Source organism: Pelophylax lessonae, assembly GCF_965119305.1.
Source record: "Pelophylax lessonae genome assembly, chromosome: 1".
In the NCBI taxonomy this organism is placed as follows: Eukaryota; Metazoa; Chordata; class Amphibia; order Anura; family Ranidae; genus Pelophylax; species Pelophylax lessonae.
The window spans coordinates 175274714-175302505 of NC_138768.1; the positions used below are offsets into that span (position 1 = coordinate 175274714).

Genomic DNA, 27792 nt, shown 5'->3' on the forward strand with positions numbered 1-27792 from the left:
TCAGGTGTTTTTAGGTCCTGAGTCTCCTTGTGCGGATTTAATTTCTGCAAGGTTCAGGTGATGTCCGACCCACCTACGGTCACCCTTATCCCTATGTCAGGAATTTAATTTACCTGGGTGTAATTCTTATTCTCACCAGGGTGGTCCTTCCTCTGGAAAAACTTCAGGAACCACCGGCCGTGATTCACCAGCTGCTGTCACACAAATAGTTCTCTCTCCCATTTTGCATACAGGTTCTGAGTCTGGTTGTATCTACCTTCAAGACAGTTCTGTTTGCACAGTCTTACATGCAGCTCCTTTAGCAGGTTTGGCTCCACAGGAGAATTCCGAGGTTCGTGGCGAGATCCCGGGTTCCTCTGGCAGACGCCGCAGGCGTCCAAGGGCCTCGTTGAGGTCATTATCATCCCCAGCTTAGGCTTCTTCCGCAATTCCTGCAAAGAATCAAGAGCAAGGATCTTCCAATCAGTCTGGTGGCCATAAATGTCCCTTGGGGGCTTCCTCTCAAAGAAGACCAGTTGTCCCAAGGGCTGATCTACCATCCTGGCTGCCCTGGCAATCTTCTTTCAGCGACTCCTAGCCACGCACTCTTTAGTTTCTACCTTCATTCACGGGGTTTGACATGTGGCTCCACCTGTACGGTCTCTTTTGCCGCCATGGGATTTAAATTTAGTACTTTGGGTTTTCCAGAAACCTCCATTCGAGAATATTCAGGAGATTCCCTTGGCTACATTATCCCAGAAGGTGACATTCTTGGTGGTTATTACCTTGGACCACAGGGTATCGGAATTGGTGGTATTATCCTGTGACAGTCCCTATTTAGTGGTCCAGTGGGATAAAGTGGTTCTTCATCCCTGTCCATCATTCCTGCCCAAAGTTGTCTCTGATTTCCATTTGAATGAGGACATTGTGTTGCCTTCCTTGTGTCCCAAGCCGGCTTATCCCAAGGAATTTGTTTTGCATACCTTGGATGTGTTTCGGGAGATTCGGGTGTATCTGGCAGCTACCGAGTCCTATCAGAGGTCAGACTTGCTTTTTGTGGTTACGGATGGACCAAGAAAATGGCTGGCCGCTTCTTCGGCTACCATCTCCAGATCGATCAGACGGACAGTGACTCAGGCCTTTTCCATTAAAGGTCAGGTTCCACCTTTCCCTGTTACAGTGCATTCGACTTGGGCACTAAGCGCTTCTTGGGCCTTCCGTCATCAGGCATGAATATCGCAAGTTTGCAAGGCGGGGCCACTTGGTCATCGGTGCATACTTTCACAAAATTCTATAAGGTAGATACTTTGGCATTTGCAGATGCTTCTTTTGGCCGCAAACATTTTGCAGGCTCCTTTTTAAGAGGAGCTGTTCCCTCTTGAGGGGTGTTTTTCTTTAAACTTATTTTTCAGACGGGGCTCCTGTGACCCAGGTTAAGGGATCCTATGTTTAGCCCCTCATTTCCTTTTGGCACTGCTTTTGGACGTCCCAGTAGTTATGATTTATGGAGCGCTGTGTCTGTCGATGAATGAAAGAGAAAATGGGATTTTTGTACTTACTGTGAAAGCCATTTATCTGAGTTTGACGGACACAGCCCCCACCCTTCTATGGAGGTCTGATACTTCTAATACTGCTTGCTACTAAACTGATTAACCAGAGTGCAGAGGGGGTTATATACCAAGCTGTGGACAGCCGATGTGCGTAGCCAGGTATTTTTTTTACTGCCTAGTCCTACTCCTGGAGGAGGCAATATAACTCATCGATGAAGAGAAATGGATTTTACAGTAAGTACAATAATCCCATTTTTTTCTTTTTTTTTTTTTTTTTTTTCAAACTTTTTCATTTACATAGCAAAAAATAAAAAACCCAGTGGTGATTAAGTACCACTAAAAGAAATCTCTATTTGTTGAAAAAAATGCTACAGATTTCATTTGCGTACAGTGTTGCATAGCCAAGAAATTGACAGGTAAAGCAGCATAGTGCTGAACAGCAAATAATATCTTAGTTATGAAGGGAGTAAAACCCTCTGGAGGTCAAGTGGTTAATTTTTTTTTATCTGTAGAATCCTGGAGCTGTAAACACCCACAGCCGATTGATATTTATTTAGATATCACTCAATCAGGAGTGACTTTATATGTGACAATCCCATCCTATTTTTCTTTCCACCTGTTTTTCACATGTTTTGAAATTTGAATGTTAAAATGAGGTTCCAAACCTCAGTCCTCGGGTACCCCCAACAGGCCATGTTGTGTCCCTTTGACAAAATAGCTTTCAGAAATACCTAGCAGTTGAGAGTGATTTAAAGCATCTATGAAAGGTGAAGGAAATCCTGAAAATATGCACTATTACTTAATGACTGAGGTTGGAAAGCACTACTCTATTCAGTCAAAGGCCAGATTTTCTTGTACGATAGGCCATATTTTACACCTCTGCATAGCCTTTAGATATATGCACAATCTCCATCTTTTAGGACTGTGTTTGTCACACTACCACTAGATTTGCTCTAGTGAAATAGTTGAGGCTGAGCAAGCAAATTCATCATCTCTTAGTTCCAGACTTTGCCGCATCCTGTTGAGAAGTGGAGCATGCTGTACTGTTGGGTACTATCATTCTAAAATATTTTCTTTGTTCTGCTATATTTACACAGAATACTAAAGCAATACGACCATGTCAATATTGTGAAACTCATTGGAGTGTGTACACAGCGACAACCAATCTATATTGTCATGGAACTTGTGCCGGGTAAGTTACATTAAAGTACATTTAAATGTCTTTAAACTTCTCGTTTGCTCCTTTTGGTCTGTTAATTATCCTGTTGAAAACTCTTTATAGATTTCTGTTCGATAGATGCAAAAAATTAAAAGGTAATCCTGTAATAAAGCCAGGGCTGTGCACTGAGCTTATCTTATATACTATTATCAGCTCTGCCTAGCTTACTTCCTTTAAATACAGAAATAGAGAGCACCCTATGATGCGTGAAAAGGGATAGAGGAAGGTATTCTCTTGTAGCATATGAAAACTAGGCAGGGCTGACATCTTGCAATTTCTGGCCAGCAAAGCAACTGATTTGTCTGCTCACAACAGGGAATTTGCTGAGTGAACTTCTGCCAGGATCAGTGGTTATACTTCTGGATATGCAGGGTTTTTAAAAGCTGAAATTCCACAATATCTACCCTTGCAGTACTATCCGACCCCTACTTTGCGAAGGTTAAATGCTGCTTTAGTTTAGGGATGCATGGATAAGGTGTAATACTTAACTTATACTTGGCTCCGGCAGGCCTCCTTTATGCAAGCAAACAGACCAGCACTGTTCCCTGTCCAAAGCACTCTCACCCCCACTTGCATGCTCGCCTCCACTGCGTACAGTGCAATTTTACTAGGCCAGCATTGTAAATGATGATGCTAATGGACCACCCACAGACCAGAGCTTTAACCAGAAGTGAATAGTGCTGGGGTCTGCTGGTCCAAGGGATAAAGAAAATTCTACAGCTTATTCATGCAACCTTAGACTATTGGATCATTTAATCTTTACTGTGTTTGAGGCCCCACCACTAGGATTGGTGGTTTTGTTATGTTCACAGAGTTCTGTTTTAACGGTAGGAAGTATGGGAAATGAGCATGTATTGCAGAGATGTATTGCACATTTTTCCCTTTACATTTGCTTTAAAGAGGAGTTCCACCCAAAAGCGGAACTTCCGCTTATTTTCTCCCCCCCCTCCGGTGCCACTTTGGCACCTTTCGGGGGGAGAGGGTACCTGTTTTTGACAGGTACTCTTCCCCCACTTCTGGGAGATGGCGCCACAGCACTGTCCCTCAGAAGTTTGGCCCTCTCCTCCTTCCCCCGCCGCTGAACGAATCCGAATGCGCTTCGCGCATGCGCAGTATGAACCCGACCGCGAAGCCGCAAGGCTTTACTGCCGGGTTCCCTTACTAGCAATGGCGGAGGCAGCACCTGACAGCCGATGGAAACATCGGCTGAGGTGCTGACATCGCTAGACTCCAGGACAGGTAAGTGTCCTAATATTAAAAGTCAGCAGCTACAGTATATGTAGCTGCTGACTTTTAATTTTTGGAGTGGGGGGTGGGGGGCGGAACTCCGCTTTAAATTTTATTAATCTACAACAAAGCATCTGGTCAATTTATCTTTCCCCACTCTTGGAATTAGGTAAAGTTTTGGTTAGTGTTTCACTTTACATCGCTCCCTGTCCCTCTGACCACCTGTAATTTTTACAAAAAGTAAGGAGTTTTGTCTTTAGACTGTAACTTACAAAGTTCCTAAAAGATTACAAACCCTAGCTTTATGGAAAAGATGCAGAGTCAGCCTGTAATGTCACCTATGTTGACATTCAACTGAGTGAATGTGGAGGATAGTGTGGAGTTAGCCACAGGTTGCTATACAGGTCCAAGGCAATAATCTGCCAGCGTAGCAGCCCTGTTCTTGAAAACCCCTTAAGGGGTATGTTCTTTGTGGGGAGCAAAGCCAAGGTGTCGCTGATCCCTATATACATCCTATCCAGAGTATAAAGGCCTCTACCTGGGTAAATTACAGGGCCTTTTTCTGACCCCAGGTAAATGTAGTGTCACAGCCATAAATCGGAAGTATTTGCATTTAAATATGGCATCATTTTCCCCCAGCCTTTTGTGTGGCCTCCGTTTTAGTGGCTTAATTGCGCATGTGCACATAATTTTCTTCCTCCTGGCAAGAATTCACATATGGAACCAAAGTCTCCAAGCTCCCACAGTACAAAACAGTGATCTTTGGATGCTTTTCTGTGCTCCTCAGCCTGTAGTACCTGGCTGAGAAGGTTTCACTCTTCCCTCTCTGCAGCAGCAAAAGGATGCGAGTTTCCCTTGGGTGATCTTTTACAATATACATGCCAAATCACAAGTCCAGGGGCAAGGGCTCAGTTTGCCTCTCTGGATCAGGCTCAGCCCATGGCTTTGGGGTGGGGGTGTGTTGTTCGGCTCTCTCCAAAGGGCCCTAGTACTCTCTCTTCCATGACATCTGCCCCCAGTCCGGTTTCTATACCTTCTACTTCAGCCAGACACCCTTCCTCCCAGCTCCAGAGAGGAGTCTTTTGCCATCGTGTCTGATTTTATTGGAAGAATCTCAGTACCTTTGGGGGCCATAGATTGCAGGGGTTGCAACCGGGTCCTTTCAGTCGTCTTGTGTTGAGCTTCTGAGGCTTGAGCTTCTGAGGCTATGCTACTGAAGAAAGAGGTAAATAAGGAAGAAACCCCCTACTCTTCTTCTGAGGAATCAGATCAAAATGAGATACCTTGGTTGAGATCTCATCAAAGCATAAGGGTACCATTGCTACCCCTATTGTTGTCGTAATCTCATATTTAGTGTTAGAGCTGCCTTAGTCCATCTACCTGCATGGATTCCCTAAAATTGTCCAAACTTACCAAGAACATTCCAAGCCACTCACTCTTTAGGGACTGGCCTCACCCTGAAAATCTCTTTGCTCCTTTTAAATGTTTTGCTCAGCTTTTGTTTGTTTTACTTGAGTTTTGCTTATATTCCTTTGAGGAGGGTTTCCTACAGACATGGACAGTTCCTGTGGTGGACCCAGCCATTTCTTGTCTTGAAAATACACTAACTGTCCTTGTGGAGAATAATACTGTTTATGCACCTGGTGAAAAAGTTGTTAGAAGCCCTCTTTACGGTCCTGTTTTCCTTGTCGGGTCCCGCTATGCCAACCTGCAGTTGCCTCTATGGCATTCTGCCAGGTTTTAGTTGTCTGTTCTAAATACGGCCAATAAAAAGTAAACTGTGCCCCCCAACTACTTGTAGCAGGGGCCCTTCCCTCAGCTATGGCAAGATGGGCTTAGTCAGCACTCCCCGAGAGAGCAGAGGCAGGCAGGCTTGAGCATTGGGATAGGGAGTGGCTGACACATGGAATTCTGTGCAGAGCCCAGGCCTAGCGCACTATTCCCCTGCCTCATACACTGATCAGCCTTGGACCTTAAGCTCTTACCTGATATCAGATAGATGTGTGCCAGGGGATAGCAATTAGGAGGGCTGACAGAAGGCGAGTAGTGCATCCTATGCATGTGCTCAGAGTGGAGAAGAGGTGGATGGTTCTGACCAATTGGTATATCTCTTGTCTGTACACTGAGAGGTACAGATAGGGGATTAAGCTGCTGGAATTTCATATCCCTGGTTCGGTGAAGCGGCGTCCCTGTGCCTGAAAGCAAAATCCCAGGCGACAGGAAACAAATTCTAGTCCCAATGGCGACCTGGTGCCTGGGATTTGTCGAGCCTACTGTACTGTACAACTAAGAAAGTGGGATTTTTGACTTACCAGCAAAATCCATTTCTTGGAGCACAGTACAGAACACTGATTCCAGAACAGGTCAGGATAAGACCGAACCTTTGGATTCAGGCTGCACGTGCTCAGTTTGGTATGTATTGCTAGAGAATATTTTGGGGGTTTTTTTCTTTGGAGGATGCATGTGATCAGCACAGGGCAAATCAGCACTGTCAAGAGAGAGGGCCAGGGGTCCTGGATCCTGATAAGATAGCTCAGTGCAGTATAAAAATTCCTTCTACAAAACTTTACTAGGAATTGATGGAAGTGACAAGACTGCTATTTACTGCTGATAAAATGTATTTATCAGTTTATATTTATAAAAATAATTTAATTTCCATGTTATTTGTACTGTGAGAGACTAGATATAGTGAATGCTGGGTCCTGGGTTTAGTAACACTTTTTAAAGTGGTTGTAAATCCTCACATATACGGAGTGAAGTGAACGGCCTCAGATGATAGACAGAGATGAAAAAAATCATCCTAAATAGGTTTTTTTAGTTTATCTGCAGTCTTCCCCTCTCTACACCCCTTTAGAAGTGTATATCATGTTTAAAATCTTTCTTCATCTGTCTCGGCACAGAGCAGAGGGGTGAGAGACTGCAGGTACACTGTGAGAGAGCTGATTGGAGGAAATTAACACACCCCCCTCCCCATAGCAGAACTGTGTTGTAAATAGACCAGCTCCATTCTGAGCACTTCGCCCTCCTGACACAAATTTATCTCCTGTATCAGGAAAACTTCTCAGAAGTGACTCATGCTGATAACAGAAGAATGGAGCACCAGAGAGAAAGGACACTTAGAGCTTTGAAGAGAGAGAAATAAACACTGCAGATATGTGCTTAGTTTAAAATCCACGACTGGGGTTTGCAATCGCTTTAACCCCTAAGTCAACTGATTTTGGAAAGTGGCTGAATTCCTAAAATTCTGGTTTAATTATTCATTTTGAATACCTTTTTGTATTGTATCTATACTTTAAACGTAACCATGTTTGGATGTGCATGTTAATCTCAGCAGAACATTTTTAAATGAAAAGTATTTGGGCATTTCTTCAAACTGCTGTTACAATGCAGCAGTCAAGTGTGCTTTTAGTCTGTTTCATTTAGTGCCTAACATCCCATAACAGCCGAGGATGGAATATTTAGAGTTGCCCAGTTATACAGCCATCTAACACACATTAATCCTGTGAAACGAGACTTCTTTCCTTAATTTGTCTCTTACTGGGCTTTAGAACCTGATGGCAGATTAAATAGCAGTAATAATGGTACACTGTGCCCCTGAGATGATACGCTACATTACAGTGATGTTCTTATACCCTTTAGAGTTTTTACTGAAAATGTTGTTTATGAAATAGTTCTTGTTGGAATTTTAAAGGGAAGAGTTGAAAATGACAGGTCCTAATTTTTTTTCATGATTTGTTTTATTCCTAAATGACTTTTTTACAAATTGAATGCCCAAGTTCAGTGTTTTTCACGTATTACTCTAATGATTAAGAGGTCAAACATATATCATATATTGTAATGTTTAAAGAGGTTGTAAACCCATAAAACATTTTTTTTTTTTTATTTCAACCTGAAAGAGAAACACATAATGAGCTAGTATGCATCGCATACTAGTTCATTATGAAATACTTACCTTAGAATGAGCCCCCGCCATGCCGCCCGCTTACCTTCCGGAATTGCGGCATCCGGCGATCTGATTGGCCGGAGCCGCGGTGATGTCACTCCCGCGCACGCGCGTGGGAGCCGACGGCCACGGCACGGGGCTCTGAAGGAACGGCAGCAGCGGCCGTTCCTTCAGAGCGCATGCGCCAGTGACGTCACTGGCTGCATTTAAGGTAAATATCTCCTAAACGGTACATGTTTAGGAGATATTTACAGTACCTGTAGGTAAGCCTTATCATAGGCTTACCTATTGGTAAAAGTTGCAGAGGAGGGTTTACTTCCTCTTTAAATTCCAATGCAGAATGGATGGAGAATACTTAGTGTATCTTCAGCCTAAAATCGAAAACTCCCTCTTGCTCACCTTCTCTGCTCCGTTACCTGTATAATTGCTTTTTTTTAGAAAAATGTTTGCACCCGCCCCCTATTTACATAATTTGCCTAGGTGAAAGACTTGCGCTGTGCCTCCTTACATGTGCGTTACATATTTTCTGGAGGCCTTACTAAGGAGGGGGGCCTAGTGGCGCATTATCTAGAGGTTACCAGTTATTTTTTACTTAAAAATATAAAAGGAAAGTGAACTGTGCTATAGACCGTGCCCGTTTTTTTATTTTTAATACAGCCACAAATGTTATCCTTATCCAGATAACTTTTTCTAGATAACCTCACTCACTGGCCCTTCACGTTTTCCATTATATATTTTTATAGTACAAACTATGGCAATCATTTTCAGTAAATAACATATTGAAGAAACTATACCAATAATAATTTTTTGTTTCCTAAAAAATGTTGATTCTATACTGCAGTTTAATTACATGTGACCTGTCCATGATGTACTTTTGCTTTTATCATGCTTGTATGATCTATATTTTTTATGAAGACACAGCCTTGCTCAATAGCATGTGCTATTTCAGCCAAGTATAAAGCTGGAAACGCCAATAAATCAATACTAAAAAGATGAGAACATTCTGTTGCAAAAGTAATTTGTGGGAAATTGGGTCTGTAAGACATTTTCTTTCTGCTTATGACTTTCATCTAGAAGTACATGAAAACACATAGTTAAATACAATATAATTGGAAACCGTAGTTCTAAGAAAAGATTTTATTATATCATGCAATATAGTATTTAATAGCTGTGTTATGCATTTCACGAAAAATATTAATTAGAACTTTATTCTGTTAAGATATTTTAAGAACAGTTTGTTTTTCAAAACAATATTAATTCATGCAGTCTTAAAGTGCTTCTAAAGCCTAAACATTTTTTACTTTATTGCATTCTTTACATTAAGGTAAAAAATGTTAAGGTAGCAAGATCGCTCCTTCACTCGTTATACTTACCTGAGTCCTCACTTGATCCAGTGCTGTTCCCAATTGTGTAGCAACTATGTGTCTATTGACATAGCCATTACAGCTTGGGATCAAGCCTGCACGAGTGCCCTCATAGCATGTGGCATGCTAGGGGGCACTCAGAAGGGAGGAAGAGTTAGAAGCACCAGTGGGGGACCCTAGAGGAGTAGGTTCGGGTCCACTCTGTGCAATTAATAATATAAGACTTTACAATTACCTAAAGCAGAGCCCTAGTGTTTGTTGAGACTTGGCATGAATACATTCATTCAGTAGAGTGGATATAAAAGTTGGCTATAGTGTTAATTTATATTTTTCTCTGTTCATACCAACGTACTGAGCATATATTTTAATTAATCAGTACAAAATAATTGTATGCAGTAAATCATCTGTCACGGCACATAGTGTGAATTCAGCCTTAATGTAAACCTTTTCTAAGAAATATATAGGGCCTGCCGATGCTGAGTTATGCATATGCCAGTCACCTGTAAAGTAAAAATTATTTGTCATACTTTTTAAGTTTAAAGTGGTAAACCGTGTTACACCACTTGTACCTACAGGTAAGCCTATAATAAGGCTTACTTGTAGGTATTTTAAATATCCCCTAAACTTGCACAGTTTAGGAGATGTTCAAAGTGCATGCAGCCTGTGACATCACCGGCGCATATGCTCTGAAGGTTCTGGGTTACAGTGCCGGACCTTCAGAGCCTGTACTATAAACAGCGGCTGATGTCATTGCGCCCCCGGTCATGTAGCCGGAGGCCGCAAACCTGGAAGGAAGATCGGGGGAAGGTGTCAGCCCTCTCAGTGGTGAAAGCGCGGCGCTGGATTGTTCTAAGGTACATTTTTCATATTGTGCTAGTAGAGGACGCATACTAGCACATTATGACATTGCCTTGCATGGAATTTTTTTTTTTTTTTTTTTAAACCGCCCGTGGTTTACTACTGCTTTTTTATTATTTTTTTTAATGTTTTAGAAATACAATGCAAAGCAAGATAACTGCAACATTTTTAGGCCAGCGTTGACAGCGTATAAAACGTCCACTGAAGCTGTGTTACCATCTTTATAAAAAACAAGTACACAGTCATAATGTCTAATCCACAAAAAAAGAATATGATGCTCATAATAGTAACAGCAGCAAAAATACCCGCAACCTCAGAGAAGTTCAGGAACTGTTAAAGGAGAAGAAAGAAAAAGGAAAGAAGAACAAGAAAGTGTGGACATGGAAGATTCATAGGACTTTAATAACATTCAAACATGTTGCTTTCTCTATCGTTCATCGACAGACGCAGCTCTGCTTAACCACTTTACCACCGGAGGATTTTGCTGTCTTACGTCCAGGCCACTTTTTGCGATTCGGCACTGTGCGACTTTAACTGACAGTTGCGCGGTCGTGCGACGCCGTACCCAAACGAAATTTACGTCCTTTTTTTCCCACAAACCTCCCACAAAAACAAGGAGAGGAGGTCAGAAGAGGAGATCTGGGAAGTGGAGGGGGAGGAGCCTATTCCCTGAGACCCCAGACACGCAAATCGCAAGAAATGTAATCAATGTGTCACATCGCACTTTAACCCCAGGAGAGACATCCCTTTTATCCAAGGGTTTAGGATTCTGTCCTTCTCAGCATTTTGACCTTTTTGGGACACTACTTGACGTCAATAAATTTATTAGAAACATTACCATAAAAAGACACATTTTTAAAGAGAATAATGATTCTGAGGATTCTTCATTTTCGGAATTGACATATGAAGAACAACCAGATTGCTTTTCTTTCCAAGAAACATGTTCTCTCATGGATTTAACAGAGCTGGCCTTGGAGAGCAATGAGACTGGACGCATTGGCATTATAATTAATGAAGATATTATTAAAGTGGAGATGAAAAATAAATCAGATTTTTATCCAGTCAGTGCACGCACAGACAGTATGGACAGATTTCAAAAATGCATAGAAAGGGATCTGACACAGTTGAGCAATCGCCTCAATCCCGGTGCAGACGGCGCACATATAGACAACCTAACACGGGAAGAAAGGTCTGCCCTTCATAGCTTACAAAAAGATGATTCTATAGTCCTAAAAAATTCCGACAAAGGAGGGGCTGTAGTCGTTATGGACGCCGCCATGTACCGGGAAGAGGCCTTGAGGCAACTCTCAGATAATAATACCTATAAAATTCTATATAATGATCCTACATTGCTGTTCAAGGGTGCTCTGAGTAATTTAATCCAGAAGGGCATTTATTTAGGCATATTTAGTGTTAAGGAGGCAGAAACATTGATACCTACACATCCTATCATACCCATTTTCCACCACCTACCAAAGACGCATAAAGGATTAGATCCCTTATATGGTAGACCCATTGTGGCAGGTATAGGGTCCTTAAATGAAAAGTTGGGACAATGGCTGGATAGCCAGTTACAGCCATTAGTCAAGTCTTTACCCAGTTTTTTAAAAGACACGAAACACTTATTGTCCATCATGCAGGAGGTGGTGTGGAAGCAGGAATATGTATGGGTCACGTGTGATGTGGCCAGTTTGTACTCATGTATTCCACATCATCTGGCCATATCTGCGGTGTCCTTTTATTTGGAGCATTTTTCAGCTTTACCTCCTACCCACAGTGCCTATACCTTGGAAGTCTTGGAGTTTTTGTTGTCGCATAATTACTTTTCGTTTGATGTCTCTTTCTATCTCCAGAGGTGTGGGGCTGCGATGGGCGCTAAGTTTTCGCCCTCACTCGCCAACCTCTTCATGGGTTGGTGGGAGTGGTCCCACATCTTTGGAGATAGAAATCCATTTAGGCAATACATACATTTATTTTTTCGCTATATAGACGATTTTCTGTTTATTTGCGACAGCAAAATGGGCAGTTTGGATTCTTTTTTAAATTATTTGAACCTCAATGAAAAAAATTTGATTTTACTGGTTGCAGTAATGATCATCAAATATGCTTTCTTGATGTTCTTCTCACCTCCTCTAACGGCCGGGTCATCACTAATTTATATAGAAAGCCTCTGTCTGGGAACACTCTTCTTTTGGCCCAATCTAACCATCCAATCCATACTATTAGAGGCATACCAATCGGCCAATTTATCCGATTGCGCCGCATATGCAGTGAAGACATTGACTTTGAACGGGAGTCAAATGAGTTGTTTTTGCGTTTCAGACAAAGAGGGTATCCTGTTTGGATGCTCAAACGGGCAAAAAAGATTGCAGAAAGCAAAGACAGGTGCCAGCTCCTTTCTGAACATCAGAAATGTAGAAACAAACAGATGGATAAGCCAGCATTGGTTACTACCTTTAGCCAAGACTTTCAGCAAGTGAGAAATATAATCAATAAGTACTTGCCAATTTTATTTGAGGATGAAATACAAATGAAAATATTAGAGAATGGGATCAATGTCATTCCTAGACGAGCACGCTCTTTAGGTACATCCCTCTCGCCAAGTCTTTTTTGTCCAGGAGTTAAACCCCAGACCACATGGCTATATTTTAAGGGCAACCACAAATGTGGAGGTAATGACTGTTCTAGTTGTCCCCACATACTTGGGGGCCAAACGGTTGTCTCTTCTTCAAACGGCAAAAGTATCCAATTGAAACAATTTTTTAATTGCAATACTAGCAATGTGATTTACATCATTACTTGTGGGATATGTGGTATGCAGTATATTGGACGCACCACTCGCCGTTTGCGGGATAGATTCCGGGAGCATTTAAGTGCCATCAGGACAAAAAAATCCACCAATATAGCGAAACATATCAATAACCTACACAATGGAGATTTTAGCTCCTTACATGTCCAGGTGATAGAAAAAGTCAAACTCCCCTTTAGAGGTGGGGATCTGTTGAGGAGCTTATGTAAAAGAGAGGTATACTGGATATTCCATCTAGGTACTCGCATTCCAAGTGGAATGAATTATGAATGGGATGTTTCCCACTATTTTGAGTAAAGGATAATACCATTTCACCCCCCCTCCCCCTCCTCCTTCCCCCCTCCCCTCTCTACCATCTCTTTCCTTCCCTCCCTTTCCCCCCCTTTTTTCTTCCCCCCCCCCCTTTTTTCTTTTCCCCCCTTCTCCCTTCCTTTTTTATAAGCTTATTTGTTTATATACAATAATGACTAGACTTGTAGCCATTTTTTGACTGAAAGGATTTTATACAATATATTCCCTCCAATACGGGTAAGATGGCTTTTTTTTTTTTTTGTCTCTTTTGGGGGTGGATACTTATATGCATAAGGAACCTCTCCTTTACATTAGATATTATGGTTCCACACAGGTCTTGACATGCTTTGTTTGTTGGGTGGGATCAGAAATGATGTATGACTGGAATGTGTATTCACTTAGACATATAGAAGGGTCTTCCCTCATTAGCTGTGGATATGTTTTTGCTTTGTTTAAAGCGACTACAAAATCGCACATGTAAATTTTTTTTTTTTTTTAGACTTCACTAAATTATTTTGCCATATAAACATATATGTGAAGGGTTCTCTGGTTGTTTTGCTCCCAGTGGGTTGTCAGGGCTTAGCTGGTTTTGAATAGGAGTAGATATATATGGTGCGCAGAATTTTTTTTTTATATATATATATATATATATATATATATATTTTGTTTAAATAGTGAATTGATCTTTTTTCATCATGCGCATCATGTGTATTTATTCCTCCTCCTCCTTTTGTATCTATATACATGTATCCATTTATTTGGTTATAGATAGTTTTTTTGTATCTTTCTGCTAAGGATTTTATATTGAATGTTTGATACTATGTTTGTTTGTTTATATATGGAATATTGTGGGTCTTTGCATACACATTCAATCTATATGTTGTTCATGGATTTATTGTTTTCTTGGAGTAAAAAAGTTTTTTTTGCACATTTTTGAAAATCGATTGGAACAATCGGATTGAATGTATATGTCCTCTTTTATGCAGCCAGACCAATCGGTCTTCATCTATTTGAGCCAGGTGTCTATGTTCCGGAAACCACTTGTTTGATTGGACAAGATAGTGCTGCCTGGCTCATAAATGAGGACACATGTCTGCTTGCAATCAGCAATGAATAAGCACATGGTGTGAAATGCGTTTGCTGCTATCCTGTTTGTCTTGCACATGTCGATGTTGGACTTTTTGATTTGAAGAAATAAAACTCAAGTTTCTACTTTCCTGAGACTGGAAGTGCCACTTTCTTTCTACATGCATATGGACTTCTTAGGTTGCGGACCTTGGTGAGCACCCAGTCTTGCAGGACTACTACAGTTTACTTGGGAATTCTACTGGCCCAGCTGTCAGCACTTTGAGCGGTGATTTGTTTCTTTTCTTCTTTGAACCCTGCAATCTGTCACTGTCTGTCACTTAGGAGATCCGCCCGCTTTGTTTACACAAGCGGGCGGATCTCCAAACTCGATTCCCCGACGATCAGGGAAGAGCGGCGGTGATCACCGCCGCTCCTCTCCTGGCCCGTCTCCCGCTGTGACTGAATACAGTGGTAGCGAGCCTCCGGCGGCGCGCGTGCGCCGCCCACGAGGGTAGGTCTACGTCGCTGGACGGGAACTAACCACTTTGCCGCAGTAGAGCTCTAGTAGGAGCTGCTATACTCAAATAGTTCTGCCTAGTGACAGGGATAGGACCTAGTTCTCTGCTGGGACTTCGGTCTTCTCGTTAGTTCCTGAGGACCAAGATCCAAAGGAACTACAAGCAACAGCCGGCTGGTATTCGCACTGGATAATCTAGATCCTTAAGGTCTCCCAGCCTGGCCTGCGTGAGCAGGTTATAGTCCAGAATAGGCCTCGCCACGACAGTGCCCCAATAGATGGGGACCAGCCTGCGAGTGGATCATCTTGCCAGGACGCAGACGACCTGGAACGCCCTGAGTCACAGCCTTTCCTTGGCTAACAGCACCCCCATCCCCGGTGGGAGGTGATCTGTTTCGGATTGGCGCCCGCCTTGTACCATGGTATGGTGCGTAAAATGTCCCCCCAAAACCCCTGGAGGCTGCGGGGTGGACACGGGCCCCTCCCTGGAATGGTCGGACCTTAGGGGCTCCCTCGTTTCCCTGACACCCCGGAAGTCTAATCTGACATACCCCTTGCTTCTCCCCTAGTGGGTTTTCACCTGGGGGGGGGGGGGCGGTAATAATGCGGCCAGTTTTTCGGCACTTATTTGAGGTGGATGGATCGTCCGGGGGGGGTCCTTGAATGGGGACCCTTAGCTGCCTTTTGTTCTGGGGGTCCCGCAAACCGCATGGGGGGCCGCCATTTTGCCGTGGTTCATGATCTCTGTGTTCCAATTAGTTTGTATGGGCAGCCATTTTCTAGGATTCCCCATTGAGAATGTATAGAAGCCATTTTTTTGTGGTCTGGGGGCGGGTCGGGCATGCAGCACTTTTTTTTTTCTATGTTTGAGGCAGAGTTGCTTCCTCTTCCTGCTCTTCTGTGTTATTTAGTTTTGACACTGACCAGGACTGCATGTTTTATCTGGGCCCCTGGTAAAGTTTCTGGGGGTCCCCTGTAGGCTTTTCCTCTGCTGCTCTACTATATTTATACATTGCTCAGGTTTTGGGGGTCCACAATAACGGGAGACCACGTTTTTTCGAGGTCTTAAAGGGACATTGCACAAAAATATTTTGATTTGCAAATGGTGTCCCAGGATAAAATATCACCTGTAGACCCCCTGGTGTGGGACCCTTTGTTCTGGTGCTGCTAGCCGCAAACGTCCCCCGTCCTCCCCTCCATCTGCAGGATCTTCGGATTCTGACACTGATATGATATGGTTGCTGCAGACCACCCTGAGGGGTCGGTGTCTTCACATTCTGACCTGTCGTCCTCCTCTGTCACGCGAAAACGCACCTTGGTGGAAAATTTTAGAGTTTCTGTGCAGGGAAACTCTTAAAATGGCTGATGAGCCCACAGCGTCGGGTGTCTTTTGGCTCCCGCAAATATCGCAAATTGGGTAAAGTATTCCCTTGTCCTGAATTATTTCACTCTATTGTGGATGAACAATGGTGACGCATTAAGCACATGCTGGTGGCGCCTTAGCGTTTTGCGCGCCGTTATCCCTTTGTGGAGGTGGTGGATACCAGGTGGGCTGTACCACCAAAAGTGGATTCCCCGGTGGTCAGGTTGAATAAAGCGACTCTGGTGCCAGTGGAAGAGTCGCCGAACTTTTCAGATCCCATGGATAGACGGGTGGAATCCTTATCCCACCATGTACATGTGGTAACGGGTCACATGTTAAAAGCTAATGATTTGAATGCTCTCTTAGCACAGACTGCTACTGAATGGGCGAAGTTGCTGAGGAGCGACGTGTAAACTACACAGCTTCCCCCTGCGGCTTTGAAACTGTTAGACCAGTTGTTCCAAGCCCTAGTTTTCATGTGTGATACCTACCTAGACCAGAAAAGAAGACAAGGTGTGCCCCATCCTAGATCTCCAAACCCTGAACCTCTTTGTGCGGGTACAGAGGTTTCAGATGGAGTCCATCCGTACAGTAGTGGCGTCTCTACATCAGGGAGATTTCTTGGCCTCAATAGGTATCAAGGACGCATATCTAAACATCCCTATCTATGCTAGACACCAGCGGTTTCTTCGCTTTGCAACAGCGGAGCAGCATTATCAATTTGTGGCGTTACCCTTTGGTCTCGCCTCCGCTCCCTGGGTGTTTACCAAGGTTCTGGCTCTGGTGTTAGCATTGCTGCGCCGGAGGGGGATTGCGGTACTGGGATACCTGGGTGATCTCCTGTTGATAGCGGACTCTCATTCGGTTCTGTTGGAGAATCTGGAGGTCATTGTCCGAACTCTACAAGACTTAGGTTGGAACATCAACTTCAAAAAATCCACGTTGACTCCGGTCGTGAGACTGGTATATCTATGCCTGACTCTGGATTCAGCCTTGGAGATGGTTTTCCTACCCCCAGACAAGCTACAAAATTTGCAGGGGGCGATTCAGTCGTTGTTGGAAAACAAGCTGTCTTCCCTCAGAGTTTGCATGCAAGCTTTGGGTCTGATGGTGTCAACCTTCGAAGCGGTTCCGTTTGCTCAGTTCCATACAAGACCGTTGCAGAGCGAGATTCTTGTAAAGTGGAACAAGGATCTGAAGTCCTTGGACTCCTTGATTTGGTTGATCCACAACCTCAAGTCTGCTCTGTTGTGGATGCAGTCTCCAGCACTATGCCATGGCAAGCAGACTTCCTCTCTGCTGTCCCAAGAGGCAATACTCCATCCTGCTTTACAGTCGCTTGCTTTAACCACTTGGCTGTTGAAAGCCAGGTGCTAAAAGATAAAGGTTTTTCGGAATCGGTGACTCCTGCGCCGGTAAAAGCTAGAAAATCTACCTCTAGGACAATCTTCCATCTTAGTTGGAAGACTTACATTGCGTGATGCAGGTTTGCAAGGCGGCCACCTGGACATTTGTGCACACTTTCACAAAGTTTTAGAAGGTGGATGTATTGGCATCTGCGGATGCTTCTTTTGGCCACAAGGTTTTGCAGGCTGCTGTTTAGAGGACCTGGTCCTTTTCGAGCGTGTATTGTTTTTTTCAGGTGAGCTCCAGTTGTTTATGGTTGAGCTCCATATTACCTGGTTGGCTATGGTTTAGCCTTGGGAATTGGTTTCTTTCTGTTCCCACCTCTCATGTTTGACACTGCTTTGGGATGTCCCAATGGTGAAGAAGATAAGGAGCTGTGTCTTTTAATGAACAAAAGAGAAAATGGGGTTTTTGACTTACCGTAAAATCCATTTCTCTGGTGTTCATTGACTGACACAGCACCCACCCCTTTATGGAGTTGGCTTTCTTTTGACACTGCTTTGTAACAAATCTGAGTTGCAATAGCCGACAGTGGAAGTATACCCCCAGGAACTGCCCCATAGGTGTAGTCAAGTTTTTTCCTGCCTAGTGTCCTACTTCTGTAGGGGGCAGCATAACCCAATGGTGAAAAAGATAAGGGGCTGTGTCCGTCAATGAACATGAGAGAAATGGATTTTATGGTAAGTCAGAACTCCCATTTTTAAAAATGTGCAAAAGATCGCTGTCAATAAGGTACAAAACCAGCAATAAAAGTGGTACATAAATTGTGCAACTCATTGTGCAATGGTTAATTTTAATTAAATAACCTATTTGTGGTATCTAGTAAGAGCCCATAGATTGTAGATATTCTTCCCTTCTGACCAAAATCATGCATTCACCATTTTTCATAGGGTGTGAGTCTGGGAACTGCAGTAGGATTAGGTCATAGTGAATGTATGAAGTGGGAGGTTTGGTAAAAACAAATATGTGGAGGCATTTCTAATTTTTCTTGGCAATATTGTATGGTCCTTTAGGAGTAATAGCCTATTCTATAAAGCCCTTTAGCTAACCATTATCTGAAAGAATTCACGTCAAGATCAAGAGTAAACACTGGTTTAATAAAAAAAAAAGATGAGCTAATGGTTAAAAAAGGATAAAGCAGATAACAGATTATGTCTCACTCTTTCCCAAACAGGTAGGAAATTTTACAGCATTGGGACAAGTCTAAGTAGTCTTTGCATTTTTCTATTTTAATCACTTCCCTTCTGCTGTATGGTACAGTATACATACATCCTTGGAAGTAGTGGTGATTTTCTTTTGTACAATCAAACACACCGTAAACAGTGATTACCACAAATTCATCAATAACAATTTCTAAGTTGATTACTTTCCTGTGCAAAAAAGTAATAATTCCTAATAAATTAAAACAGTGTACATAATTATACACTGTATGCACAATTATTTGGCGAGTTGTATTTATGAGGGAGGATTCTTTTCATTATTGAACAACTTTGGTGCTCTTGGTCAATCCAAAATGTTAATAAACCTCAAACCTGTATATTTAAGAAAATAAAAGTGCGGTTTTGGCTTTCCTAGGAGAATATCTGTTTGCACAATTATTGGACAACTATTAGTGTGCAGAATTATTATGCAGCTAAATGAAAAACTAAAATTTCTCTATCTCACTTGTTTATTTTCATCTGTTAAAGTGAGAATAATAAACAAGCAACTCAAAATTTAAGAATAAACACTTCTGACATTTCAAAAATTCACTGACCAATATTAACTTCTTTTCATTAACATTGATGGAGTCTGTCAGTTTCTTGATCTGTTGACAATCAATTTTTACCGCAGCAGCAACCACAGCCTCCAAGACACTGTTCAGAGAGTGTACTGTTTGCCTTCACTGTAAATCTCCTGTTTAAAAAGGGCCCACAAGTTCTCAATAGGGTTTAGGTCAGGCAAGGAAGGGGGCTATGTCATTATTATTATTTAATTTTGAAGGCATTTGCTGGCTAGCCAGGCAGTGGGGTACATTGATGCATGTGATGGAGCATTGTCCTACATAAATATCTTGGTCTTCTTGAAAGATTCAGACTTTTTCTTGTGCCACTGCTTGAAGAAAGTGTCTTCTAAAAACTGCCAGTAGGTTTAGGAGTTGATTTTGAGTCCATCTTTAACCCGAAAAGGTACAACTAGCTTATCTTTCTCTAGCGCTCATTGACAGACGTAGTCCTCGGTGATACACCACCTTCGGGTTATGTTGCCTCCACAGGAGCAGGACTAGACAGGAAATTAAAAAGCTCTGGCCACACCCTAGGGGCAGTCCCAGAGGGTATATCCTCTCTCTCTCTCTGCCTCAGCAAATCAGTTATTTTCTGTCTAGTTAGGAGTAAGGACCTAGATACCTTGCTGGGATCTTAGGTCCTGGCAAGATTTTTTTCTTAAAGGATTTTTTAGACAGCTTTTTTTCTCCAGTGTTCCTGTGAGATCTTCAAGCAAGAAAGCTGAACTGGGCGACGGGCTGGATGTTGAGATCCGGTGGTCACCCCAGTTCAGCCTACGAGCGCGTGCAGGCCATAGCTCCGCGCTGGGTCGGCCGCGACAAAGTCCCATTAAAGGACTGACCCCGCGAGTTAAACGTCTCGCTGAAACGCCAAAGACCATGAGTCACGGCGTCCATATCGGTCGACAGCCCTCCCGCCCCGGTGGAGAGGGGTACTGTCAGGAGTTGGTGCCCGCCTGGTTCCGGTATGGTGAGTAGTATGTTCCCCCTTTTCCCCTGACGGGTCTTGTGGTGAACGCGGGCCCCTCTCTGTATGGTAAGATAGAGTCCCTCTCTATCCTATAAATGACACAGATCCTCCTACTTTGAGTGTGATTTTATGTGCAAAAAGCCAGGAGGCTTGGTTTGGGAGCTAACAATCTAATTGTATACATGTTAAAAAGATTATAATCTGTGGCATTCTGGGAATCTTACGGTGATAAGAATAAGCTACCTACCAGTCAGAAGCCACGGACATGTAGACTGCCTTCCTAATCAGATCTCCAGCTATTAGCAGGCCTCCCAAATGGCCATGCGGTCCGCCAGGGCCGGTACCGCCAACCACGCCAAATCCCCATGCAGAGAGAGTGTTGTGTGCCCTGCAGCACACCGCTATTCAGTACAGGCCGCCGCCATTTTTTTTTTGCTGGATCGCACGAGCCGCCATTTTGGCGTAGCCTCGTGTCTCCAGCATGGGGGCGGCCATGTTTGAGGTGATCCAAACACCTCGTGGAGCTAGGGGAGGCGCCGGAAGGCGTGCAGAGGGGCGGAGCCGCCTCCTTTCTTCCTGGGCAGCCAGCCAAAAGACTTCCTGTTTGTCAAGACAGCGCTGTAACCTGTTGCAGTTAAACTCTGAGCATCAAGTGGTGAGCCTGGGGGTCTATCTCTCTCTCTCTCTCGATCGATAGGGATCCCTAGCAGGTAACACTAAGGGGCTTTTTGTGGCGCTGGGGGTCTGGAAAAAAAAAAAAAAAAAGTTTTTTATTTTTGAATTATATTATCCAGGAAGTGACTGGAATTATCATGGACCCTGCCACACATATTCCCCCACCTGTTTCCCTCGAGGGGGCCACGGGACCCGCCGGTGCACAGAGTGTAGAGTCATTTACAGCAATTTTGGAGTCTATGGTGGCTCGGGTGGAGGCGGCCTGTCAGGGACGGGGGTCAAGGAAGCGACCCCCGCCTACCCCTATACTATCTGACACCTCTGACTCTGATTCAGAGATGGTCACTGCAGTTGCAGGTTCCTCTGCAAAGGCTGTTATCCCAGGTAAAGCCCCCTCAGACAGTGAGGAGGACGCTTCTTCTCCTGCTATAATTCAGGAAGAAGCATTGGTGGACGCACTAGTTGTGGCAGTGCAGGAAACCTTAAAACTTGAGGCTTTACCGGCAGAGGCAACTGAAACAGAGATTCCTTTTGGTACTAATAAGCCCATCAAAACGGTGAAGGTTTTTCCTGTACCCAAATGTTTCGGTAATCAGATTAAAGGAGAATGGGAGCATTCTAAACGTACCTTTACTATTTCCAAGCGTATTGTTAGACGCTATCCGTTTGAGGAATCCATCATTAAGAAATGGACGGTACCACCAGTGGTGGATCCACCTATTTCCAGGCTGAATAAAGCCACGGTTATCCCAGTGGAGGACACTTCGTCCTTTAAGGATCCGGTGGATCGAAAGATGGAAGCAGAGTCCCGCACCATCTTCTCTCTGATAGGGTCAGCATTTAGACCAGTAATTGTTATTGGTCTAGTTTCCCAGACACTTACGGAATGGGCGAAAATGGTACGCCAAGACCTTAGGGGAAAAGATATTCCCCAGGAGACATCTGATTTGTTGGAACAGATTATACAAGGGCTACAGTTTATCTGTGACGCAGCCTTGGACACTACTCCCTTATTAGGGCATGCATCTATGTCAGCGGTGATCCTCAGACGTGTGCTGTGGTTAAAATGCTGGTCAGCTGACCTAGGTTCCAAAAAGACCTTGACAAATCTCCCTTTTCAGGGGAATCGTCTATTTGGGGCCAACCTAGATGAAATCATCAAGGATGCCATTGGGGGCAAGAGCACTTTTTTGCCACAGGCTGCTAAAGCTAAGGGACCTCGCAACAAGCGAGGACCTTTCTTTACCGCCCATAAAGGGCGCCCGGCTGGTACTAGCGGGAAAGGCAAGACTCCTCCAGGAGGGTTCAAGAAGGGCTGGTCGGACAAGCAGAGGACCAACCCAGCCAAACCCGAAGCAAAGGAGTACACAGCCTGAAGGTGCGCCCCCACCCGGTTTCAGGGTGGGGGGACGTTTTCACCGGTATTCAGGACATTAGATCGAGCTTCAACCACTACTACCGGTGCGATTCTTCCCTTCCAACATTTAAGTACTACAGGAAGCGGTAGTTACCGTTCCCTGAATAGATCTTTTCCTTTACCTTTTCCTAAGATTAGTCCCTATACCTCACAGGAATCGGATCTGGTTGACCAGATAGGCCAAGTAGCCTCTAGTCGGGTGACTTCGGTCCCTGAGGTTCTACCAGAAAAGATCACCCTTCCTGATAACAATCAGGTATCTGATAAATGTGTGGGAACAGAAAACGACCAGACTTTCTCGGATGGTCGGGGCCAGATACCTCTAGGGACGCCTGGTTCAGATTCTATCAGCGCCAGTGGTCCTAGAAATTCTAGGCTGGCCGACTTGGACATGCTAGTCGCAGACGTTCCGTGGGAACTTCGTCTCAGGGAGTGTCTGTGGTCTCAAGGACCAATTTACCATCATGCTTTACAGTCGCTGGGTTTAATGGCCTGGCCATTGAGACCCAAGTACTGAAGGACAGAGGTTTGTCTACTTCAGTCATTCCTACCCTTATTAAAGCAAGGAAAGCGACTTCCAGCAAGGTCTATTATCACACATGGAAGACTTATATTGCGTGGTGCGAATCTTTAGGATTTCCTCCACGTACCTATTCGGTGACTCGAATATTGGCCTTTTTGCAACAAGGGGTTGAGCAGAAGCTAGCCTTGAGCACCATCAAGGGTCAAGTTTCAGCATTAGCAATCTTCTTTCAGAAACCTTTAGCTACCAAGTCCTTGGTGCGGAATTTCATCCAGGGGGTGCGGCACCTGGCTCCTCCAGTCCGCGCGCCCTTACCGCCCTGGGATCTTAATTTGGTTTTGTCGGTTCTACAGAAACCTCCCTTTGAAAACATCAGGGAGATTCCCTTGCTTACTTTATCCCAGAAGGTGGCCTTCTTGGTGGCTATTACTTCTGCTCGCAGGGTGTCAGAACTGGCTGCATTATCATGCCAGTCCCCATACCTAGTGATTCATAGGGATAAGGTAGTACTTCATCCTAAGCCATCTTTTCTTCCTAAGGTGGTTTCAGATTTTCATCTGAATGAAGATATTGTACTACCTTCCTTGTGTCCTCAGCCCAAGCATCATCGGGAACATGCGTTGCATTCCTTAGATGTGGTTCGGGCAATCAGGGTATACCTGAAAGCTACGGAATCATTCCGTAAGACGGATTCACTTTTTGTGATCACGGATGGCCCCAGAAAGGGTTTGCCTGCATCTGCCGCGACCATTGCCAAATGGATTAGACAAACGGTGGTACAGGCTTATTCTATTAAGGGTCAGAGTCCTCCGTTCCCTGTTAGGGAGCACTCCACTCGAGCGCTCAGTACTTCCTGGGCCTTTCGCCATCAGGCGTTAGTGGTCCAGGTATGTAAGGCGGCCACCTGGTCGTCGGTACATACCTTTACAAAATTCTATAAAATTGATGTGACGGCATCGGCGGATGCCTCATTTGGCCGCAAGGTTTTGCAGGCCGCAATTTGAGGAGACAGGTGGTCTACCTCGAGGGTTTTTTTCTGTTTGAAAAAAAAAAAAAAAAAATTTTCTCTTTTTTGTTGAGTCTCATCATTAAGGATGAGCATTGTAAACTTCTAGTTGGCACCGGTTGGGCCTTCTAGATTGGGATTTGATTTCCATTTTCCCACCCCTCATTTGTGATACTGCTCTGGGACGTCCCGAAGGTGGTGTATCACCGAGGACTACGTCTGTCAATGAGCGCTAGAGAAAAATGGATTTTTGTAAAATCTTACCGTAAAATCCTTTTCTCTTAGCTCATTGACAGACGTAGTCCCCGCCCCTCTGTTTTTGAGTTTGGTTGGGTTAAAATCTCTAAAGACTGCTTTTTCACATAACTGATTTGCTGAGGCAGAGAGAGAGAGGATATACCCTCTGGGACTGCCCCTAGGGTGTGGCCAGAGCTTTTTAATTTCCTGTCTAGTCCTGCTCCTGTGGAGGCAACATAACCCGAAGGTGGTGTATCACCGAGGACTACGTCTGTCAATGAGCTAAGAGAAAAGGATTTTACGGTAAGATTTTACAAAAATCCATTTTTAATAATTCCAGCCCATACCAGTACCCCACCTCTACCTTGCTGGCGTCTTGAGTCGAAGTGGTGCTCTGTGCCCGTTACGGATCCAGCCACAGGCCCATCCATCTGGTCTGTCAAGAGTCACTCTCATCTCATCAGTCCTTAAAACCTTTTAAAAAAATTTGTCTTCAGATATTTTTTGGCCCAGTCTTTACGTTTCATCTTATTCAGTGGTGGTTAGGTTTCAACCTTTCTTACCTTGGCCATGTCTCTGAGCACTGAACACCTTATACTTCTGGGCACTCCAGGTAGGTTGCATTTCTGGAACATGATAGCCCTGGAGGATAATGGGTTCCTGGTAGCTTCATGTTTGATTCTTAAATCTTTGGCAGTTAATTTGCATCTTTTATTCTCAACATGTTTCTTGCAAACCCGTTGACTATTTGCAGCAAAACATTTGATAGTTCTGTCAATATCAATTCAATGTCAATATCAATTGTTAATGTTAATTTAAATTTCAAGAGTGCTGCATCCTTCCTAAAGACTTTTTACAATTTTTGACTTTTCAGACTTAGTTAAATCTTTTTATGGCCAGTTTTGCCTAAAGAAAAGGAGCTGCCTAATATCTATGCACACCTTGATATAGGCTGTTGATTTCTTTAGGCCACACCCTCCCTCCTTACACAAATACAAATCGCCTGATATGCTTAACCACTTCAGCTCTGGAATGTTTCCCCCCTTAATGACCAGGCCATTTGTTTGCGATATGGCACTGCTTTGCTTTAAGTGACAATTGTGCGGTCGTGCGACATTGTATCCAAATAAAATTGATGTCCTTTTTTCCCAAAAATAGAGCTTTCTTTTGGTGGTATTTGATCACTTCTGCGGCTTTCATTTTTTTTTTTGCGCTATAAACAAAAAAAAAAAACAAACTATTTCACTTTCGTTCATTGACGAACAAAGCTCCATATCTTCTTGACCATTGGGTTATGCTGCCCCCTACAGGACAAGGACACTAGGCAAAACAAAAATTGACTACGCCTATGGGGAAGTCCTAGGGGGTATACTCCCACTTCCTGCTATAGGGCTTCAGTTTTGTTCTGCCTAGTCAAGAGTAAGGACCTAGTTCATTGCTGTGATCTCTGGTCCTGGCATGTTTTCCCTTTTTAAACTTAATTTTATTTATATTATTTTCTGAACTACAATCAAGTCTGTTCAAGTGAGTACTACAATCGACTGCCGGACTGACGACACACTGGATATCCTAGATCCTTACGGTCTAACCAGTCCGGCCAGTGAGCGCGACCCTGTGCTAGGTCGGCCACGACATAGCCCCACTGGATGGGGGCTGGCAGGCGAGTTAAACATCTCGCTCACAGCACCCCCATTTCAAGATGGTGCGGTTGTCTGCCTGGAGTGGTGCCCATTCAGTTCCAAGGTGTGGTGAGTAGTGTCCCCCTCTCCTTTGGTGAATTCTCGGGGTGGACATGGGGCCCCCCCCCCGTGTCCTTCCTTCCCAAATAGTACCACCCTCACTAGTGGGGTCCCCCTGCACAAGCACCCTCGCTTAACCCCACCCTTAGTCCCCCCCCCCCCACCGGCTGCTCAATTAAGCAATTTTCTGGGAAAAATGTCCAGGTGGGGGGTCCCTGGCAGGGCCCCCTTGCTGGCTGCATGTACCTGAGGGTCCTTTTGGGGGTTCCAGGAGTCACGCGGGCGCTGCATGGCGCCGCCATTTTTCTGTGGATGACAGTCATTGGTATCGACAGCCATGTTTGTGTAGCTCGGTGTCCATGTTTTGGTAGTTCCCCATTGAAATCAATGCTGCGGCTGTTTTCTTGTAGTCTTGTATTCCGAGGTGGGCCTCTAGTGGCACTGCCTGCATTTCCTCTTCCTCTCTGATTGCCGCACGACATACAGCTTAGCGCTCTGTGCCCCTCCTGAGTTAGTGGTGGTGAGTCCCTGTGGGTGTGCAAGCTCCTTCTTTCTGCTATAGCAGCGCTTGTGGTGCCAGCTGTGGGGGGTTTACAGCAATCTTTTTTCCAGGTTTTGCTGGCGGTCCCCAGGTTAACCATGGAGTCCCTTCGAGCACTTGTCACCACCTGACCCACTCTCAGAAGCTGTGGGGCCCTCTGGGTCTCAGTCCGCCCTGGTGGATATGAAGGCGGTCCTGCAGTCACTGGTGTCAAAAGTTGATACTGAGGGGTCATGGAGGAAAGGAAGTCCAGGCAAAGTCAGCTCAGTGAGAAGAGTGGAAAGAGATTCAACAGCTGAGAAGTCTGGAATTAACCCCAGCAGGGGAAGGCGATTTTAGACCTGGAAACAGGTCTAAACTGGAGGACGGTGGTGCTATATTGGTGACCGTTCAGCGGAATAGAGCGGGTCCTAGGGTGATACTATTTGGATATCTGGCAACCCTTCTTTATCCGTGTGGAGTTACTGCGTGTTTCCTGTTGGGACTTACAGGCACAATTTTACCATTATCTGGTAAGCAGTATTTATATCGGTGGAGGATTAAGCACCTGCGGTGAATACAGATTTGGATTCATTTCACCTCACATTTCTTGGGTCTTTGGACTTCATCAGAGACTTTATTTTTGTACTTATTCATTTAATATTAGGTGTGCACTATTTTTAGATCACATATTTAATTATTGGTTCATATTCATTGTTCATATTTAATGGTTAATGTCAGTTTGAGCACAATTTATTATCAGTGGTTTATGATTGATCACATATGTTTATACTCAGCACAGCTTGTTTATTTGCAAAAGTTGATATGGCCCTTTAACATAGGCCTAGCAAAAATTGTCCCTTGCCTTCACCTGGCTCAGATTCTGAGATTGATTCTGGAGTTACCCCACTGGGTCTGCGTCCACACATTCTGAGTGCTCTGACAGTGAGGATGAATCCTCTTCCACTACAGCCACTCATGAAAGGGCGCTTGTGGAGGCATTGATTGTATCAGTGGGGGAAACTTAAAAATTGGAGGACTCAGCTAATGCTGCGTCGGTACAATTTGGTACCCACAGACCATCCAAAGCGACTATTTTGATGACATTGTTGTAAGTCAGTTGGGTTCCCCAAAATGCATGGTCGAGATACCTAAGCATTTCGCTAGGAGGTATCCTTTTGAAGAGTTCTTTTTAATGAAGCTGACAATTTCTCCAGTGGTGGTTTCTAGGTTAAATAAAGCCACACTGTTACCGGTGGAGGACTCTCCGTTCTTTAGGGACCCTGTTGACAAGAGAGCTGAATCTCTGGCCCGATACCTTTTTACCATGGCCGGCTCAATTTTG

At 44.1% G+C, this 27792-nt stretch overlaps 1 protein-coding gene across 3 annotated transcripts in view; it reads left to right on the forward strand.

Annotated features, from left to right (window-relative positions):
* FER (FER tyrosine kinase) overlaps positions 1 to 27792 on the forward strand; it is a 452282-nt gene that overhangs the window by 304285 nt on the left and 120205 nt on the right. For all 3 annotated transcript variants that reach the window (XM_082263755.1, XM_082263756.1, XM_082263757.1), the window contains one exon: positions 2627 to 2721. In XM_082263755.1, coding sequence (XP_082119881.1) covers positions 2627 to 2721 — 95 coding nt within the window. The remainder of the gene's footprint in view (positions 1 to 2626; positions 2722 to 27792) is intronic.